This window comes from Quercus lobata, chromosome 11 (assembly GCF_001633185.2).
Source record: "Quercus lobata isolate SW786 chromosome 11, ValleyOak3.0 Primary Assembly, whole genome shotgun sequence".
NCBI lineage: Eukaryota > Viridiplantae > Streptophyta > Magnoliopsida > Fagales > Fagaceae > Quercus > Quercus lobata.
In genome coordinates, this window is record NC_044914.1 from 50,781,517 (window position 1) to 50,802,006 (window position 20,490).

Consider the following 20,490-nt stretch of genomic DNA (forward strand, 5'->3'; position numbering starts at 1 on the left):
ATAATAGTTTGTTACGTTTATCATGGAAACTAGGATTAACCAAATAAAGTTTGTTTAAGTTTTATATTATATTAAATTTACGAAATTATCAAATATTAAAAAAATTGAAATATATGATTTATGATCTAAATAATAAATTTTTTTATAAATTTCTTGAAATTTAGGTAATAGAGTTGGCCTTTTTTTACCCAATAGTATAATTTTAGGAAAGAATTAGGAAAAAAGCATTAGATCAAACTTATTTAGTAATATAGCATGTTTTTCCACAAACTTGAGTTCCAAAAAACATTCTACATAGGCCTTGTCAATGGGCCGGGCCGGGCCGGCCCGACCCGTTTTTACTTGGCCCATGGGTCTAATGGGCTGGGCTTAATGGGCTGTTGACTAGTCAATGGGCTGGGTTGGGCCGGGCTGGATGGAAAAACCCTAGCCCATGGCCCTACCCATGGACAATGCCCATTTGGGCTTTAGTGGGCTGGGCTAGTGAGGTGGGTTTAATGGGCTAGTCATGGGCATTTTTAACAGGTCTTCAATGGGGTTATAAAAATTTAACCAAAAAAATTATAATTATATATTATTACAAACTATCAAATTGAACAATTAAATCTACTAAAAAGATTCTATTAAAAAAAATACTAAGACATACCTCTTAAAAAGGTACTAAAATAAGATTAATTAACTTTTATTGTTAAGAATAAATAAGTACATTGAATTAAATATCAACTGTTAAAGGAAATATTTGAAGAATAAAATATCAATTCTTAAAGGAAATATATGAAGAATCAAATATCAACTCATTAAGGAAAGAATTTCTTCCAACCAATGGTAAGCTTTTTTTTTAAAAAAAAAAAAAGGAATTTCTTCTATAATTGTAACTTGTAAGGAAAGAATTGGAATTTATCAAAGGAAAGAATGACTTTCTTTCCAGAGGCACAGAGATAGGGCAACAGTCATCTTAGTAACTTTGTTTTAAAAATCAAAGCTACTAGACTAATACCAAAATATATATTTATTATGCATATTGTATCACAATCATTCCAAGTATTTAGTGGTTAGGTGTGTGGTCTTAAAGTTTTTATAATGTCTAAAGTTCAATCCCTCACCCACCCAACCCCCAAATTATTTTGTTATAAATTTTGGGCAATGAGTCAGGCTAACGGGTCGGGCTACTGGGCTGGGCTAACGGGCCGGCCCACCGGGCGCCCATGGGTAAAGAAATCAACCCATAGCCTGTCCCATTGGGCTACTGGGCTGCCCACGGGTTTCAATATTACCGGGCTGGGCTGTCCATTAGCCTGATGGGCTAGCGGGCTACTAGGCCAGCCCATGGGTCATGGGCTATTTGATGACCCTTAATTCTACATGACGAAAAAAGTTTGACCATGTGCTATTTAGCAAATTTTTCCAAAAATTATGCTATTTAGCAAATTTTTCCAATAGAATTTTACCCCAAATAAACTATTTTTAAAATTAATAATATAAATAAATAATTTATTACTTTGGTATTAAAGTTTCATCTTAAATAAATTATTTTGGAGTGATTTTTTTTTTATTTAGATTATTTTGGATTGACCTGGAATAGTTGAGACGGCTTTAAATTGATTAGTTGAAATTTTATTTTGATGTGAATTAATTTTATGAGAGGTGCTACGTCCACAATATTTTTACAACAAATTATAGGTGGTTAGTTGTTATTAGTTCAAATTTGAACCTAACTCTAAGATTACTTTTTTGCTTCAACAATAACAACCAGTAACAACCTGCCAATTAGGATTTGTTGTAAAAATGTTGTGGACAAATCATTTCTCTAATTTTATTAGTCTAATTTCTGGAATTGCATAATTAGCGATCATAGATGATATTAATGAAGCTAATATAAAATTGGTTAGATGTAAATCCTTGAAGGACGCAGTGATAGCTAATTTATTGGAGTCAGGTAATTTGTTTTGTTTGGATAATGTTCCAATGGATATTATGGTTTTCATGAACTGTGCGAAATAATCAATGATAAACACGATAGAAATATGTTGCAAATCAAATCTAAGTCACTCTTAGGAATAGAGAAAGTAGCCTTTAGTGAGAATGATTTTGAATATAATGGAATGATATACCATATAAGTATATACTCAAGTAGTTTATTGAAGATCACTAACAAGATCCAAGATAGTTTTGGATTCAAAACTTATTTGTTCTTGTAGGAATAGAGAACCCTTTGGAATTAGTTTTTTTTTTTTTTTTTTTTTTTAATTATCAAAGGTCCATATACTTTAAATATGGCATGATTTTGCGTCCTATTGACTAACTTACAATTGCAAGACATTTATTCGACAATGATACAAGAGCATGATTTTTCAAGTAAGCAATGTGATGACAATCATAAAGATCCAAAACTTGAGTTTTGATTTTCATCGTTGGCAACTTGAACCGTAATTTTTTTTTTTTTAATAGAGAGAGATATTATTAGAACTTATATGAAAGTAATAAGAGATCTGACAATTGAATAAGAGATTTGAGGTTCAATTCTCGCCTATACCAAAAACTGATTAGTGTTTTAATCTGATGATAAAGAGTTATCATTAGGAGTGGAGGTTGAAACTCTTTCCAAAAAAAAAAATTTAGAATTACTGTACAATATAAACACTAGTAATGGCAACAGCAGTAATAGTAATAAAATTGTAGAAATTAAAAGATAAATTACTCATATTTGACAAAGAGTAGCTAAAGTAAATAAACCATGTATATATGGAGAAAATCTAGGCACATTACCTAGTGACTGAAATGTAACAAAGCAATTAAAATATCCAAAAAGTTACTCCATAATCTAAGCACCACATCTAATTACTGCTACTGATAATGAAAACTAAAAGCAGGAAAGAGTTACTGAATACTATCTAAATTATGCAGTAGGCTTTGGTAAAGCTCAGAGGACGCATTAGCCGTGCAAAGTTTGACAACGAGCTCGTTTTTCTCTTCCTCCAAGACCCTGCATTTTTCTTGGCACTCATGCAAAAGTTTTGAAAAGTGTTCAGCTGATGAAGCTTCCACATTAACTTTCACAGTAAGAAGAGCAGTCTTGTCCTTTAACCTGTTGCAAACTTGTTCAGACTCAAGCAAACGAGCTTTGTAACTCTCAGAGGACTCATTTGCAGCAACAAGCTTTGCACTAGCAGTGTTTCTTTCTTCAAGCAAGATGCGGTTTTGCTCATTATAATTATTTGCAAGCTGCGCATAGTGGTAGTACCAACAGTTTATATTTGTTAGCTTTGCATTGAGTTCATTTCTCTCTTCCTCCCATTTGCCGCATTGCACCTCAAATTCATTTGCAATGCCTAGGTACTTCTCCAGTGACTTAGTCGCCTCATCAAGCTTTACAGAGATCATGTTTTTCTCTTCCATCAACTTGAATTGTTCATGTTTAAACAAGTCTATATCTGTAACATTAGTCTTTTCCAATAAAACATTATTCTCTTTCATCAACTGTAAGTAATAATCAGAACGCTGTTGTGTAGAAGCATTTGTTGCAATGAGCTTTTCAGTGAGATTTTTTTTCTGTCCCTCCCAGTTGAGTCTATCTTCTTCATAAGCATGAACCTTTGCAGCAAGTGTATAATTGGCATCCTCCAATTGATTAAGCTTTTCCATCAATGCATGATGAGCTCGGATATGTTCAAATCCCTTATCCTTTATCTCCCTCTTGAAGATTAGTCTCTCCCATATGCTGTCTTCTTTTTTTTCCAACAAATCTCCATATCCTTGCTGCCTATCATTGCCACTTCCATAGTCAAATGGATTACCATGGCTATCAGATTCACTTTCAGTTGTAAGAGAATTATGGCTGGTATCACTGCTATTATCCAAAAAATATGGTAAAGAGAATTCATCTTCATATCTACTGCTATTATCCAAAAAATATGGTAAAAAGAATTCATCTTCATAGCTATCAATTGGGTTACCATGCCTATCAGATTCACCTTCAGTTGCAAGAGAATTATGGCTGGTATCAATGCTATCATCCAAAAAAAATGCTAAAAGGAATTCATCTTCATATCTATCAATTGGGTTACCATGCCTATCAGATTCACTTTCAGATGCAAGAGAATTATTGCCGGTATCACTGCCATCATCCAAAAAATATGCTAAAAGGAATTCATCTTCATATCTATCATCAGCTTCCCTCTCTGGCATTTTGAAATCCAAACCATTCTTTGACCCCAAAAGTTCTTCTTCCCTTTTATTATTTGCTTCACCTTCTGCAGAAGCTTCTTGGTCACCTTGAGGCAGCTCATCCTGCTTGGTAGTTTGCCCTTCCAATGGCTCCTCACCCTTGTCACTTTCCTGGTCAAACACAAAATAATTTATTTGGAAACAAATTAGTTTGCCATAGTTATCTATATACAGAATGGAAAACGCTAAAACTAATACCCCTTTTACTATAAAATCTTAAAAACTGGTGTGACAATAAATATTATTGGTGCTAATTCAATAACAAAATAAATAATTGTCCAAATTACTTTTTTATGATTGATGACAAACTTATACTTAGGCATGCATATTAAGAAAATGATACTTAATTTAGTGCTTAAACCATGCTTACATATATTTAGGCATGCATATACTTAAAAGGAATTAAGAGCACTCACCTTTGAGTTAGAGCTAAAAAATCTTGTTGCAAGACCAACTATCATCTGCAGCTCTCTCACTCTTGAGTTAAAAAATCTAATAGCAAGACCAACTATCATCTGCACCTCTCTCACTCTTGAGTTCCTAGTCAAGTAAAAAAGCCAAACCATAGAAGATAAAGTATAGAGACCATGAGGTAGCGTCCAAAAGAGTAATGATCCATATATGAAAGAAATTCCCAAAAAAGCTATGCTGATTCCGTCATGATAATGTACCACATAATGATGCTCCTGATCATGATAAAAAATCAAATGCAAGTCTTAGATTCGAATCTATGCTCTAATTGAACAGAAAAAAATGAAATTCAACCAAAATGTATCATCTGCACGTGAAATCTTAAATATAAACACTCACAATTGGGAAGGAAAGTGTGTGAAGGACATATGCAAGATATAAGAAGATCATTGAATCCCAGTTTAAATAGAAGGGGGTTATCACGAGAATAAGAACTGCAACCACACGAAACGATGACTTTGATAATTTTGATGTGATTTTGCGGTCTACAGCTGCTTGATCTTCCTTCATTACACTTCTGTCATTACTATCATCATCCTTATTTTCTGTGTGTAAATCGTTCTCCATCTTAGCTTCCCCTTCAATCAATTCCTCCTCCTTGCTAGTTTCCTGCTAACAAAACGTATTTCATATGTAACAATGAATTGATTCAATTAATACTTTGTAGTTATCACAAGCAAGAGAACAGAAATATTAATCCAAAACACTGCTGAAATATTGAGCTGCCAAAGTATATATTATTTTATTATGAAGAGCTACAATTTAAAGTGGTAAGGTGAATTTCTTAACTAACACAGAAATCAATGTAGTGTTAATAGTTGTTTTGCCTCTAAGGAATCCACCAACATTGCTTTGTCCCTGCCTAAGCAAAAAAACAAACTAAGCTTCTAAACTTTTCAAGCCAAATTATGTGCACAATTGAGTTGCTTGTCTGCTCCATATTCTTATATGGTAACATTTTGTTGTAACAATGTCATATTATCTTATTACACCACTCACAGTTTTGGAATACATGACACATGTAAAAGGGCCTAATAGTCTAATATCAAACTTTGCAAAACAATTGTACAGAAAATACTGAAATTGACAAGCTTACACACATGCACATGAATGTTAGTAAAAATGGATCAAGAGAGAGAACTCACTGTAGGGTTATTAGTGCTGCCAAATAAGAAAAACTGCTGTGATTCCATCAAGTCTATCATGTAATCTATCAAGTCTTTGGTGTAAACCAGGTTTGATAAAACAAAGAGACCAGCAGCTATACGCCTAGCCCAGACTCCCCAGTAATAATGGGGTGGGACTGTAGTCAAAATGAATGCAAATCGCTCAATCCAAAAGGCGTATTCACGCTCCTGCATGCATAACCAAAATCAAACCTTCATTAAAAAGACCAGGCAAATAAATCAAGATCAAATATTTAAAGTGTATATTTTTGTAATTTAAAATTATATATGGAAGATTGATTATGGATCTAATAGTGAATAATGTCACTTTAACATGAATTTGGTGTGAATTTTCACATGAATTTTCAAATGAATTTTCAAATTATTTGACCCATTAAAAGTTATTAAATGGTGTAATTCTATGCAATGTTATATGAATTTGTAATTTTTTATGAAACAATTATTTTGAAAAATTAATTATATTGCCTTGTTATATTTTCCATACTTACAAAATATAAAGATGATCACGATTAATAACTATTTCATTATTAAAGTGTTTAGATTACAAATATTTTTAACTTTAAATATATAGGAACAACATTAGTGTATGAACCACATCATAATATCTAATTAATTTTAGAAAATTGGCCTACATCTTAAGAACAAAGAGAATACTTAATCTAAGAATAGAATTCTTAAAATATTAATCTAATAAATAAAAAGTTATTAGGTAATATAACTCTTTGAAATATTATATGAATCCATAATTTTTAATGAAACAGGTATTTTGAAAAATTAATTATATTGCCTTGTTATACTTTACTTACTTACCACATCGTAAATAATATGTAATTAATGCGAAAATTGGTCTATATATTAAGAACAAAGAGAATACTTAATCTAAGAATAGAATTCATAAAACAATAATCTAAAATGTAACTTTAACACATGCAAACTCTAAATTAAGAGAGTTAATCAAGTACTCACAAAAGGGTCATAACCAGAAAAATGTTCAGGATGGTAGATGAAGAACAGAAAAAGACAAGCCAAATGAGCCAAATGGTAAAAAGCTAGAGGAAGGAGAACCCAAATTACAGGTTTGGGACTGAATGATAGAAAAAGGAGTTCCAACCGCTCGACTATGAACAGTCCTATTTCCAATGATTTTAAAATATTTATAATATTAAATGCCATTGTTGCTGGCACACTAGGAATTTGAAGATTTTCGAGTGATTGTTATATGGGAAGGACTTAGAAGATTATATAGAGCAAAGAGAGGATACAATTTGATATTGTTTAGGAACCTACGTAGTTCAGTTCCATTCTTTCACAGATTGTTTAAGTTGTAGGAGTCTAGGATTAGGAATAAAAAAAAAAAATAGGAATACGAGTGTATGACTATGTCTATGAGGTTATAACTTTTATTCTATTAAAAATAGGATAAGGTAATAGAGTTTTATCACGAATAAATCATCTTAATAATATACAATTAATAATAATAATAATTTATAATTTTGGCATTAAAGTTTCATTTAAAATAAATTATTTTGGTATTATGATATGTAAATGTATGTCTTTTCAAAAAAAAATTTAAAATAAATTATTTTGGTATTATGATATGTAAATGTATGTCTTTTCAAAAAAAAAAAAAAACAATTGAATGTATGTTACGGCTCTAGTTAATTAATTATTAATTCATAACAGTTTTTGAGTCAGATAAGAGATCAAATACAAGGTTAATTCTATAATATCTATAAAACAATATTATGTTAATATTAATTATCTTAAGTGATAAATAAAAGAGTAGTTAAAGTTCTAGCATGTTTCAAATATGCTTATTTAATTAAGAGACCAATTCAAGGTCTCAAGGGAAGGAAAAAAAGTTCCAGCCCAAGGGTTTACATAAAACCTAAAAGGATACATAATATAAAATGGGTAAGATGCAAATCCTAGTTAAATTATTGGGGATTCAGGTAATCTGATTGGATGATGTTCCAATCCAAATTGGATTGTCCAATGGGTATCATGGTTCATGTGTTTCAAGCCCTATGTTTCTTCACCTGTGCTAAACAATAAATGATTATTAATTTACAGTTTAACAGGATTGAAAGTACGTTGAAAATTGAAATCTATGTTGCTCTTATAAACCCAGGCACCCAACCCCTTCCACTCACATGTTCTCTGTCAATTCTATAGATTATTATTATTATTATTATTATACTAAAGAACTATAGGATCAGGAATAGAGAAAGTTTTTTTAGTGAGAATATGGTTTTGAACCTAATTAAATGTTGATAGATAAGAATAAACTCAATTAATTTATTAAAAATCAATAACAAGATCCCATATAGTTTTGGGACTAAATTTTTTTTGGGAATTAATTATATCTTCTATATTATTAATAACAGGATTCTCTGTTTAGGTTTTAACATTTTTCGTACTAAAATACTTTCACACAAATTCTTAAACTTTTTAAAATATCCCTATCTTTTAGTTATATAATTTTAAATTAAAAAATACAAATTGGTTAAAAGAGTAATTTATTAGTTCATAAGTTTTAGGTTTTTTCCTTTATTTCTTCCATTCAGCCTAAAACTTAGAACACTATTTCTATCTCATTTTTTAACATTATCTCACGTTACTTTACCTCTTTTTGAAAAACAAAATACATACATTTATTTATATATTACTTTTGAAAATTATAACACTAAAACAAAAAACAAAAAACAAAAAAATAAAAAAGAGCATTATTGCAAGCGCAAAGCACGTGTGATGAGTCTTGTGTGTGTGTATATATATAAAAGGATTTTCCTCTTTGGACTAGACTTTTATATGATTTAGAAATACCTTTAAGGGTCTGTTTGGATTGAGCTTATTTTTGCTGAAACTGAAAACACTGTAGCAAAATAATTTTTAAATGTATGAATAGTGCTGTGGGACCCATTTTTAATGAAAAAATTGCTGAAAAGTGGAATTTGTGGATCCGTGAACAGTGCACAGATGCAATGTTCACTGTGCAAAAGTCAACAAATGCGGGCTGAACCAAAAAAAAAAAAAAAAAAAAAAAAACCGCAGAACAAAAACGCAGACTCCACAATAATTTGAATCCAAACGGGCACTAAACCTTAGGTTTAACCCCCCCCCCCCAAAAAAAAAAAAAAAACCTTGAGGACAACCAAGTTAAAATATATCTCCAGTATCACTTAAAATACCTAAAAAATAAGATATTCTCCTACTAATCCATGTCTTTAAAACAAAATTATCCAATTTTTTTTTTAAAAAAAGGAAAATTATGACACTAGACCAAAAAAATGCCTTATCGCTTGTGCAAATCGCATGTGATGAGGCTAGTTTTGATACTAATTGTTTAGATTTAACTTTAGAAATAAATGTTTTAGAATATGTTTTATATAAATAGATGATAATAGTCCAATTAATGTATTAAAGTATAAATTATATAAAATTTTAGATTCTTTTTCTAATGCATGTATTTAACAATACATGCATCTATGCATCTATAGAAAGAAGTTATCCAAAATTTAAATTGATAAAATCATATTTAAGATTGACTAGTGATATTACCAATTGAAATGAAAATTTAGGAAACTTGAACACAAAAAACTATTAGTTGTAATCTTGCATCTCCAAAGGTAAGATTTTTTTTTTTTTTTTTTTATAAATGGAAAATATCAAAAAATAAATATTATTTAATTAATATTTAAAAATAAGAGAAGACTCCACTATAAATTGTCACCTTATGTCCAAAACTATGTTTAGGCGGCCATAGATTGAGCCCCATTATTGTGGACTGCAAATTTAAGCAAGGTTTGAACAAATCTATTTAAAGCTATGTGAGGTATTCGACAAAAACAACACCATTCAAAATTTACAAGTTTTAAAACCTTTTTATTTTATATTTAAAATACATTATAAATATGCAGTATATTTGGGGCCATATTTTGCATGGAATGCATTTAACATGCCAATAACAAACTTAATATTTCATGATTTTGGCATGACCATTCTGGTATTAGTAGAAAGAAATCAATTTAATTGAGGCTAAAGTTATTAAAAACACACAAATATCAAAATGATAGTTGAAATACTAGTTGCAAAGGAGTGTTCAACGATTACCACCATTAGGATATTGGAGGAAACTAATAGTTCTTCACAACCAAGCCAATCATTAGAGAAAAAAGCGCTATACACTTTGTTCTTTCCTAAATGAATTTTTAAATGAGAATTAAAATTTGCAATCTTCTTTCCATAGCAGCAATCCTAAAAAACCCATGTTTTCAATTCCTTCCCATACTCCATAATCTCTCATCTGTATTGAAATGAGATTCAAGTTATTTGATCTTAATACTTAACAAATGCTTGTTCTCTTGAAATTCATTCTTGCCTCCAAATCTGTCTATGCCATCTCTATACATTCGTTTACTAGTGATTGAAGATTTGGATATATCTGAAAACACGCATTTACGAGCTAAGTCTCTCTTTGTATGGTTTTTTGATTGGAGATTCTAAGTTGTTGTCAAGGTCATTCAAAAAATCATGGCATTCTTGTAACACAAGTTCAAAGGTCGAACCAATATAGTATTTAGCTAATTCGTTGATCAAATCAACATAGTCAAACAAGAGAGAGAGGGGATGTTGAGGATAAAAAATGGGAGCAATGTCATTTTGGATAGCTTCCAAGTATAAACATCCTCCAATTTTCAAGAATAGAGGTGGTTTTTGTTACGTTTATCTAGATTAACTAAACAAAGATTGTTTAAGTAGTAGGAGTCTAGGATTAGGAGTATCTTTCTGGACAAAAAAAAAAAGTCTATTAAAATAGGAATACCAGTGTATGACTATGACTATGACTATGAGGTTTATAACTTTTATTCTATTAAAAATAGGATTAGCTAATTGAGTTTTATCACAAATAAATCATCTTAATAATAATAATAATATAATTTATAATTTTGGCATTAAAGTTTTAAAATAAATTATTTTGGTATTATGATATGTAACATATAGGTTAAGCCTAATTATCACAATCACAATTTTTTATATGGCTTAAATTTTATCATTTAGTACATAAAATAATATGATATAACTTTAATATGGGAAACTTACCGCTATTTAAGATTCAAACAATTGAATGTATGTTACGGGCTCTAGTTAATTAATTATTAATTCATATCAGTTTTTGAGTTGGATAAGAGATCAAATACAAGGTTAATTCTATAATATAGGCCTCGTCAATGGGTCGGGCCGGGCTGGCCCGACCCGTTTTTACTTGGCCCATGGGTCTAATGGGCTGGGCTTAACGGGCTGTTGACTAGTCAATGGGCTGGGTCGGGCCGGGCTTGATGGAAAAACCCTAGCCCATGGCCCTACCCATGGGCAATGCCCATTTGGGCTTTAGCGGGCTGGGCTAGTGAGGTGGGTTTAATGGGCTACCCATGAGCATTTTTAACAAGTCTTCAATGGGGTTATAAAAATTTAACCAAAAAAATTATAATTATATATTATTACAAACTATCAAATTGAACAATTAAATCTACTAAAAAGATTCTATTAAAAAAAATACTAAGACATACCTCTTAAAAATGTACTAAAATAAGATTAATTAACTTTTATTGATAAGAATAAATAAGTACATTGAATTAAATATCAACTCTTAAAGGAAATATTTGAAGAATAAAATATCAATTCTTAAAGGAAATATATGAAGAATCAAATATCAACTCATTAAGGAAAGAATTTCTTCCAACCAACGGTAAGCTTTTTTTTTTTTTTTTTAAGGAATTTCTTCTATAACTGTAACTTGTAAGGAAAGAATTGGAATTTATCAAAGGAAAGAATGACTTTCTTTCCAGAGGCACAGAGGTAGGGCAACAGTCATCTTAGTAACTTTGTTTTAAAAATCAAAACTACTAGACTAATACCAAAATATATATTTATTATGCATATTGTATCACAATCATTCCAAGTATTTAGTGGTTAGGTATGTGGTCTTAAAGTTTTTATAATGTCTAAAGTTCAATCCCTCACCCACCCAACCCCCAAATTATTTTGTTATAAATTTTGGGCAATAAGTCAGGCTAACGGGTCGGGCTATTGGGCTGGGCTAACGGGTCAGCCCACCGGGCGCCCATGGGTAAAGAAACCAACCCATAGCCTGTCCCATTGGGCTACTGGGCTGCCCATGGGTTTCAATATTATCGGGCTGGGCTGCCCTTTAGCTTGGTGGGCTAGCGGGCTACTGGGCCAGCCCATGGGTCATGGGCTATTTGATGACCCTTACTATAATATCTACAAAAGAATAATATGTTAATATTAATTATCTTAAGTGATAAATAAAAGAGTAGTTAAAGTTCTATCATGTTTCACATATGCTGCTTGTTTAATTAAGAGACCAATTCAAGGTCTCAAGGGAAGGAAAAGTGTTCCAGTCCAAGGGTTTTACATGAAACCTAAAAGGATACGTATAATATAAAATGGGTAAGATGTAAATCCTTATAGGAGCTAAACTATTGGGGTTCAGGTAATTTGATTGGATGATGCATGTTTCAATCCAAATTGGATTGTCCAATGGGCCGGGTGTCATGGTCATGTGTTTCAAGCCCTAGGTTTCTTTCACCTGTGCTAAATAATAAATGATTATTAACAGTTTAACACGATAGAAGTATGTTGAAAATGGAAATCTATGTTGCTCTTATAAACCCAAGCACCCAACCCCTTCCAGTCACATGTTCACTGTCAATTCCATACATTATTATTATTATAATTATTATTTTAAAGAACTATAGGATCAGGAATAGAGAAAGTTTGTTTAATGAGAATATGGTTTTGAACATAATAAAATGATGATAGACAAGAATAAACTCAATTAGTTTATTAAAGATCAATAACAAGATCCCATTTAGTTTTGGGACTAAAAGTTTTTTTGGAATTATATATATATATATATATATATACACACACTCAACTCCAAAATAATAAAACAATTAAAAACAGTAATATTGGCCAAATGGCTCAAGATCATGCAAGAGGTCTAATTTGGATGACTTGGTAGCCAGAAAGCATTTCATTGAAACTGTTCCTTTCTTGCTCCCAATTTTTCTATCTTTAACCCTCTTCACAACTATTTTATACATGTATTTTTGAATTCTTCTAAAGGCACAACAAAATCTCACAATATTTTTATAACAAGTTGAGAGGTCTACCCAATATTCTACCACAATTCAAAATAATAATGTTGTGAAAATGTTGTAAGCTTTGTTGTGTCCCTAAACTTTCTCGTTCCCTTTTTGTGCCCTTAAGTTCTTCATTACTATTCCATTTTCTGTCTCTTCAAATCTTTACTTTCTTCTTTCTTCGAATCCCCATCATACCTAACCTTCTCTGTTGTTGAGTTCTCTTGGCTAACAGTGCTGCTTACAATAATGCTACCGCTTACATTGTTCTACACCAATATAAAGCCGTAAGCAATAGATAATACCAGTTAAATTACAATCAATTACTATAAATTAATGAAATACAAAGAGAAACAAATTTTAAACAAAAGAAATGTGTGTGATTTAGAAAAAGAACTAACACTCGGTTTAGGGCTAGGGTTTTCAGGATTCCCTTGCCAATGAATTTTGACGTGGCAAATTTCCGAAAAGCACATGAAGTATATGAGATTAGAAATAATCAAAAGCAAAATCATTGTAAGCCAAAGATCAATATATTGGTAAAGTATAAGAAGGAAGGCAATCCTCTCGATCCAAAATGCGAGAGCCATAGCATCCATTGTCATCTTTATGCTTGCAATAAAAAAAATTAATAATTTTTTTATTAAAAAAAAAAAAAAAAACTTGTAGTTGGAGATTAATAACTTGCACATCCCACTACATATAATATGTGCAATTAATAACACATTACCTAGAAATACGTGAAATACTTTGAACATGAATCACAAAAATAAGGCCTACGGGATTCTTTTTGGTGTTCATTGTATATCATGGATTTCTATAGATATTTAGATATTGTATTATTAATTTGAGAAAATTTATGGATACAGTAAAATTTCCTAACATCTTTCACAATACTCTTAATTTGAGTTATGATTGGTTTTAGGTATACTTTATTTTATTTTATTTTATTTTGACCTATAATATTGTCAAACTTCAGCTCGTTGGAAAAATGTTCAACTTAGAGTTTGATTGGAATCTATTTATTTTGTTGAAAATATTGTAATTAAAGGTAAAAGTTAGCTGAAATAGTAAAATGAGATCCATTAATAGTACCAAAAAAATGTTGTATGACCCATGAATAGTAGCAAAAATAAACTGAATAGTAAAATAAGTTAGCAAAAATAATGTTTGTCAAACGGACACCTAATGAAAATTAATAATTATTATTAAAAGTGAGAAGTTAGAGAGATAATAATTTTCCAATTTTGTTCTATGATTCATGTGAGATGAATACGTCTTTTTTGTATGACTAATTAATGAAAGGAGTACGCATTTACGCTCTGTTTGTTTCTATAGAAAATCTTCTATAAAAATAGTTTTTCATATTTAATTTTTTTAAACTACAATTTTTCTTATTATTTATAATTGTGTGGTACCAGACATGCCTATGGGTCTTTTTGGCTATTTATTTGATTTTCAAGAACAATTTCGTTAAAAAGCTTCATTCAAAACTATTTAGGTATTTAACCTCGTTTGGAACTAGAGTTTTTAAGAGTCAAGTTTCAATGTAAAGAACTCAATTCTCTTAAATTCGAGTTCCTTTAAAAAAAAAAAATTGGGAACTTAAAAACATCTCAACTCAGGTTTTTTATCCATGGATCTTGAGTTTTTCAAAATTGAGTTTTACCTAGGCAAATGAGGCTACAAAAAAATCTTGTATGAGACTGGTGAATGCGTCTAATATCTCACTGATATGTGGATCTCACAAGATATCATCTCTAAGGCTACATAACTAAATAGTTTCAGATGAGACTTTTTAATGAAATTGTTCTTGAAAATCAAATGATAGGGCAAAACAAGCCTACCTAAGAACTTGTTTTAGATGAGCTAGTGGTGGGTTGAAATAAAGTTATTTATTTAGTGTATACATATCTTTTCAATTTTTTTTGAGGTAATGTTTAACAAGATATTTTCTCAAATCCAATTATGAATCCATTTAATTAAATAAACTTTCTCAAATAAGTACTAAGCACTTTTTTTTCTTAAAAAAAAATTAAAAAAAAAAAAGAAAAAAAGAACTGAGCATGGTTATTAGTATCAGTGTATCACAGTTGGTTACTCAAAAGGAAGGATGAAATTATTAATATGATATGGTAGTTTGTATAATTGGGGTAGGCTGCAAACTTAACATTTTTTTGAAGAAAAGTCTCTGTTTTACAATAGCATGCAATTTATCTATGAATTGAATCCTTAAAAAGGATGAAGATGTATCCATTATATTTTACTATTGTTCTACTCTATTTATTAAGTTTTTTTTTAGGTTTTTGCTCTAAAAATAATCACATGACAATAAAAGATAACGACAACTAAGTTTTTATATTTATCTAAAAAATTGATAGAGATGTATAGAAAAAAAAAATCGATAAGAACAATTATAATTTTGTGTCTATCCATAAGGTGTTTTAAAAAAAATAAAAAATAAAATTAAAGGTTGATATTAGTAGTTGTATATGCATATTAAATAAACATTGATATGAACTATTAGTGTGAAACCAAAATTCTAATCCCCTAAAATGCAAGAACTCATAAATCTCCTATTGCTAATTAAATAAATCACTTAGAAATTATAGATAAATTAATAATAAAAAGATTAGATGAAGAATTTTTGGATTGTATTCAAATTGAAATTTTTATCAACTTAGAAATTATAGGAGAAGAGGATAAGAACAATATATATATATATATATATATATTTAAAAAATCTAATAAAAACTTTATAAAAAAAATAATTAGATTATTATTTTTCATTTTACAAATAACTATAATTTACTTACTTATTTATCATGTTTACACATGCATAATAGTTGGTGATCTATATGAGTTGTGCATGTAATGGAGCTGCAATATCATGATATTGTATGACTAAGAGTGAGAGCATGTTTGTGTGAGCACACTTTAGAATAACTTTTAATTTCATGTATGTTTTCTTCCCAAAAAAAAAAAAAATCATGTATGCTTGCAAGGGTTACATATATATATATATATATATATATATATATATATCGATCCGGTAACAATGGAAGCTTCATCTTTGAAATAAAGAACTAATGTAATGCTCAAGGAAGCTACCTGAAAAAGTCAAAAGAATCAATAGAGTATAGAAGAAGTAATCAAGAAGAAAAAGAAAATATATTATGCTCATAATATGCACGACTTCTAATTTAATTGAGAAAATATAAATAAATAAATTTTGACACTAAGAAAATATAAACTTAGTTATCAAAAATAATTAATTTTAAACTTGTACAGTTGTACCAACATTTTTCTTAAATTTAAGACCCCTACACCTTGGAAGAGTTGTAGAAGACAACCATATATATATAGTTTATTTATGACATTCAAACATCAATTTTCTACATTTAGAAGTTTATAGACATATAATGTTGTCACTATAAAAAATAGAAAATAAAAAAAAGGCATACCATATATTTCAAAAGAATTACATACTCGTATATTATATATAACATATATTTCTAATAATGGCCTCCACAAATATATCCAAAATAATATATTTTCTCCCTTTTGCATAATAATTTTTGTCGAACAATTAATTAAACTATTGTCTCTTGATATAATATAATGGAGGTGGTGTACTGTAAGGCATCCTTGTGCTACCCAAGGTGAAGAAAATGGAAAGCGTCTATCTATATATGTATTCTTCAATGAGGCCTGAGGATGAAGAAGGTGGGGTGTGAATTAGGACCATTCATTTTTTGAGGGAAGATTCTAATTTGAAAATTTTAATGGAAGGAGAGCGGGATAGGGGTTATGAAAGCTATGTTCAACTGGAGATGGAAGCATGGAATTGAACATAGAGCATTCTTATCCGGTGTGCCAAATGCCAAATATTTGGCATTTGGCACACCAAACCCCAAAATATGAGCCTCATGAGATGTTTCAAATGTCAAACATTTTGGCACATAGCTACAGTACCGCCTCAAATATGAGATGGTACGGACATCCATGCCAAATTTTTTTATTATTTGTTTATTCACTTAGACTTTCTCTCTCATATATTCACTCAGACTTTCTCTCTCTCTTTTCTCTCATCTTCGTTCTTTTATCTCATCTGCGTCCGTTCTTTTCTCTCTGCATCTTCGCTCTTCTCTCTTGTCGATCTCGTCGGAGCCATAGTCGTCCTCCACAACTCCATCTTCACTCTCATTCTCTTCCTCTCTCATCCTCAAGCCGCCTGAAGCCGATCTCGCCTAAAGCCACCTCAAGCCGCTGAAACCGATCTTGCCTAAAGCTGCCTGAAGCCGATCCTGCCGCCAATGTCTCCTGCCTGAAGCCGACCTCGCCGCCTAAGCTATGGGTTTGATTTGGGATGGGTTTGAGATTTGTAAATGCGGTGGGTTGTGGGTTAGTTGTGGCAGTGGTACTATGGTTGTGGCGGCAATTTGGTGGTTGTGGCGATGATTATTGGGTAGTTGTGGTGGCTATTTTTTGGGTTGTTGTGGATTTCTTTTTTCCTGGTTGTGTTTTTTTTTTTTTTTTTTTTTTTTTAAGGTGCCGTTGGTGGATGTGGGTTTGTGCCAGTGGTGGCTATCGGTGTTGTTGCGGCAGTGGTGGAGGAATTGTTGTTGTTGGAGGAGTTTAATATATTATTTTAATGTGGTGTAAATATTATTTTAATATATAGAATGGAAAAATAAAACATCTGATAAATGATGTATTGTAAAATGATGTGGTAAAATAATAAAGTAGGTTTTTAGTGTGTCAAATGCCAAATATTGACATTTGAAACATTATTAATTGCTTGCTATTTATAATTGCACAAATAGAACAACCTATATTCTCCCTCCATAATCCTAAACAGCTAATATATATATATACTCAACTCCAACAAAATAAAACAATTAAAAACAATAGTATATAAAAATTGGCCAAATGGCTCAAGCTCATGTAAAGAGGTCTAATTTTGGGTGACTTGGTAGCCACAAAGAGCATTTCATTGAAACTGTTCCTTTCTTGCTCCCAATTTTTCTATTTGTAAACCTCTTTACAACTTTCTTAAATACGTATTTGAGTTCTTCTAAAAGCACAACAAAATCTTACAATATTTTCATAATAAGTTTAGAGGTCAACTTAATCCACAACAATTTTTTTTTTTTTTTTTTTTTTTGAGAAAGAGGATTAAATCATCAATAAACTAGACCCTAAGGTCAGAAAGTACAAAAGAAAAAATGGCTGGAGGAACATACTCCGTCCAAGCCGCAGATGGAAAATATAATCTAGCTCTCTGGGCTAAGGCATGCGCCACCGCATTACCTTGCCTACCAACATGAGAGAAAGAACAACTCACAAAAGAGTCTAAATAAGACATAATGTCTTTTAAAATATGGCCACCCTGGAAATGAGATGAGCACCTATCCTGAAGAAGCTTGATGACCGAAGAAGAATCACCCTCAATGATTAAGTTATGGAAGCCCAACTCAGAGGAGAGCAGCACCGCACGCCGAGCAGCCAGAATCTCTACCATCTCCGCAGATTGAGGCTTCAAAATTTTTTCAGAAAGGGCAGCCAACACCGCACCCTCTGAATTACGGACCACCACACCGAGCCCCGCACAATAATATTGTGAAAATGTCGTAAGATTTGTTGCATCCCTACTCTCTAGACTTTCTCATTCCCCTTTTTTGTGCGCTCAGTTCTTCATTACTATTCCATTTTCTGTCTCTTCAAATCTTTACTTTTTTTTCTTTCTTCGAATCCCAATCATACCTAACCTAACCTTCTTTGTTGTTGAGTCCTCTTGGCTAACCGTGCTGCTTACAATAATGCTACCACCGACATTGTTCTACGCCAATATTATAAAGCCATAAGCAATTAGATAATACCAGTTAGATTATGATCAATAGATATAAATTAAAGAAATACAAAGAGAAACAAATTTTAAACAACAGAAATGTGTGATTTGGATAAAGAACTACTAACACTTGGGTTAGGTCTAGGGTTTTCAGGATTCCCTTGCCAATGTATTTTGACATGGAAATTTTCCAAAAAGCACATGAAGTATATGAGATTAGAAATAATCAAAATCAAAATCGTTGTAAGCCAAAGATCAATATATTGGTAAAGTATAAGAAGGAAGGCAATCCTCTCAATCCAAAATGCGAGAGCCATAGCATCTATTGTCACCTTCATGCTTGCAACAAAAAAAATAAATAATTTTTTTAATTAAAAAAAAAAAACACTTAGAAGTTGGAGATTAATAACTTGCACATCGATTCTCAAAAATATAAAAATAAAAAATAACTTGCACATCCCACTACATATAATATGTGCAATTAATAACACATTACCAAGAAATACGTGGAATACTTTGAACATGAATCGCAAATATAAGGCCTATGGGATTCCTTTCGGTGTTCATAGTATATCATGGATTTCTAGATTCGAATTATTAATTTAAGAAAAAAAAATCTACAAATACAATAAAATTTCCTAACATTTTTCACAACACTCTTAATTTGAGTTATGATGGATTCTGGCTATAATTTATTTTATTTTATTTTTACCTATGATATTCTCAAACTTCAGCTAGTTGGAAAAAGGTTCAACTCAATGAAAATTAATAATTATTATTAAAAGTGAGGAGTGAGAACCCATAATTAATTCTGGGTACCTATGAATCCCACATTCAGTGTAGTTAATAATTTTCCAATTTTGTTCTATGATTCATGTGAGAGGTACACATTTACGTTTGATTTGTTTCTCTAGAAAATCTTTTGTAAAAATAGTTTTTTTACATTTAATTTTTTAACTACAATTTTTCTTATTATTTATAATTGTGTGGTTCAGTGGTTACTTCTTAGCCTAAAATTAAGAGGCTCGAATTCGAATCCTAGAGACGAAAATATGACATTGGTTTAATTAAGAGACTTTCACCTCTTAAAACCAATGGTTCGTTTGGATTGAGGGGGGAGTAAAGTAAAGTAGAGGATAAAGATCTATCTATTATATTTTTACCTTTTTACTATTGTTCTACTCTCTTTATTAAGGTTTTTTTTTTTTTTTTTAATTTAATCACATGACAATAATTAATTTTAGAACAAATTACCAATACCATTCTTATGATCTTACCTCCAAATGTTGAATCATTATGAGCTTTATTTTGTGACATTTATTTTTGTAATTAGTTTCACAAGGCATTTCTATTGAGTAAGTTTAGAATCACACCCTTTACCACACCATATTTTACAGCTATTATATGTAGTAAATCATGACTAGTTGTTTATTACTTTCACATAAACTTACTATTTTTTTCACCACTTAGTTTGCCACATCAAAATTATGGCAAAAAAGTGTGTGATAATAGATTTTTTTTTCTTCTATTAAAATGAATGGAGTCTGATGATGATGTGGCAAGTACAAACATCGTCTATTAAAAAATA

General features: G+C 30.8%; 1 protein-coding gene across 1 annotated transcript; it reads right to left on the reverse strand.

Moving 5' to 3' along the window:
• Window positions 1–2,773: 2,773 nt before the first annotated feature.
• On the reverse strand, window positions 2,774–18,575 carry LOC115967086. Its single transcript, XM_031086170.1, has 6 exons — window positions 18,365–18,575; window positions 6,849–7,012; window positions 5,841–6,050; window positions 5,035–5,304; window positions 4,641–4,910; window positions 2,774–4,335 (listed from the first exon to the last, which is right to left on the reverse strand). Exons 1-6 carry the CDS (start codon window positions 18,573–18,575, stop codon window positions 2,878–2,880), a joined length of 2,583 nt encoding a protein of 860 aa, XP_030942030.1. The 3' UTR covers window positions 2,774–2,877.
• Window positions 18,576–20,490: the final 1,915 nt, after the last annotated feature.

Bases quoted from the DNA above. Each gene is read 5' to 3' on its own strand.
- LOC115967086 (XM_031086170.1), bottom strand. From the start codon at position 18,575: ATGGTAGAGATTCTGGCTGCTCGGCGTGCGGTGCTGCTCTCCTCTGAG. The intron at 7,013-18,364 runs GTAATGCGGTGG...CATTGGAAATAG, and splicing joins CTCTCATGTTGGTAGGCAAG to GACTGTTCATAGTCGAGCGG. The intron at 4,911-5,034 runs GTGAGTGTTTAT...TATCATGATCAG, and splicing joins ACACACTTTCCTTCCCAATT to GAGCATCATTATGTGGTACA.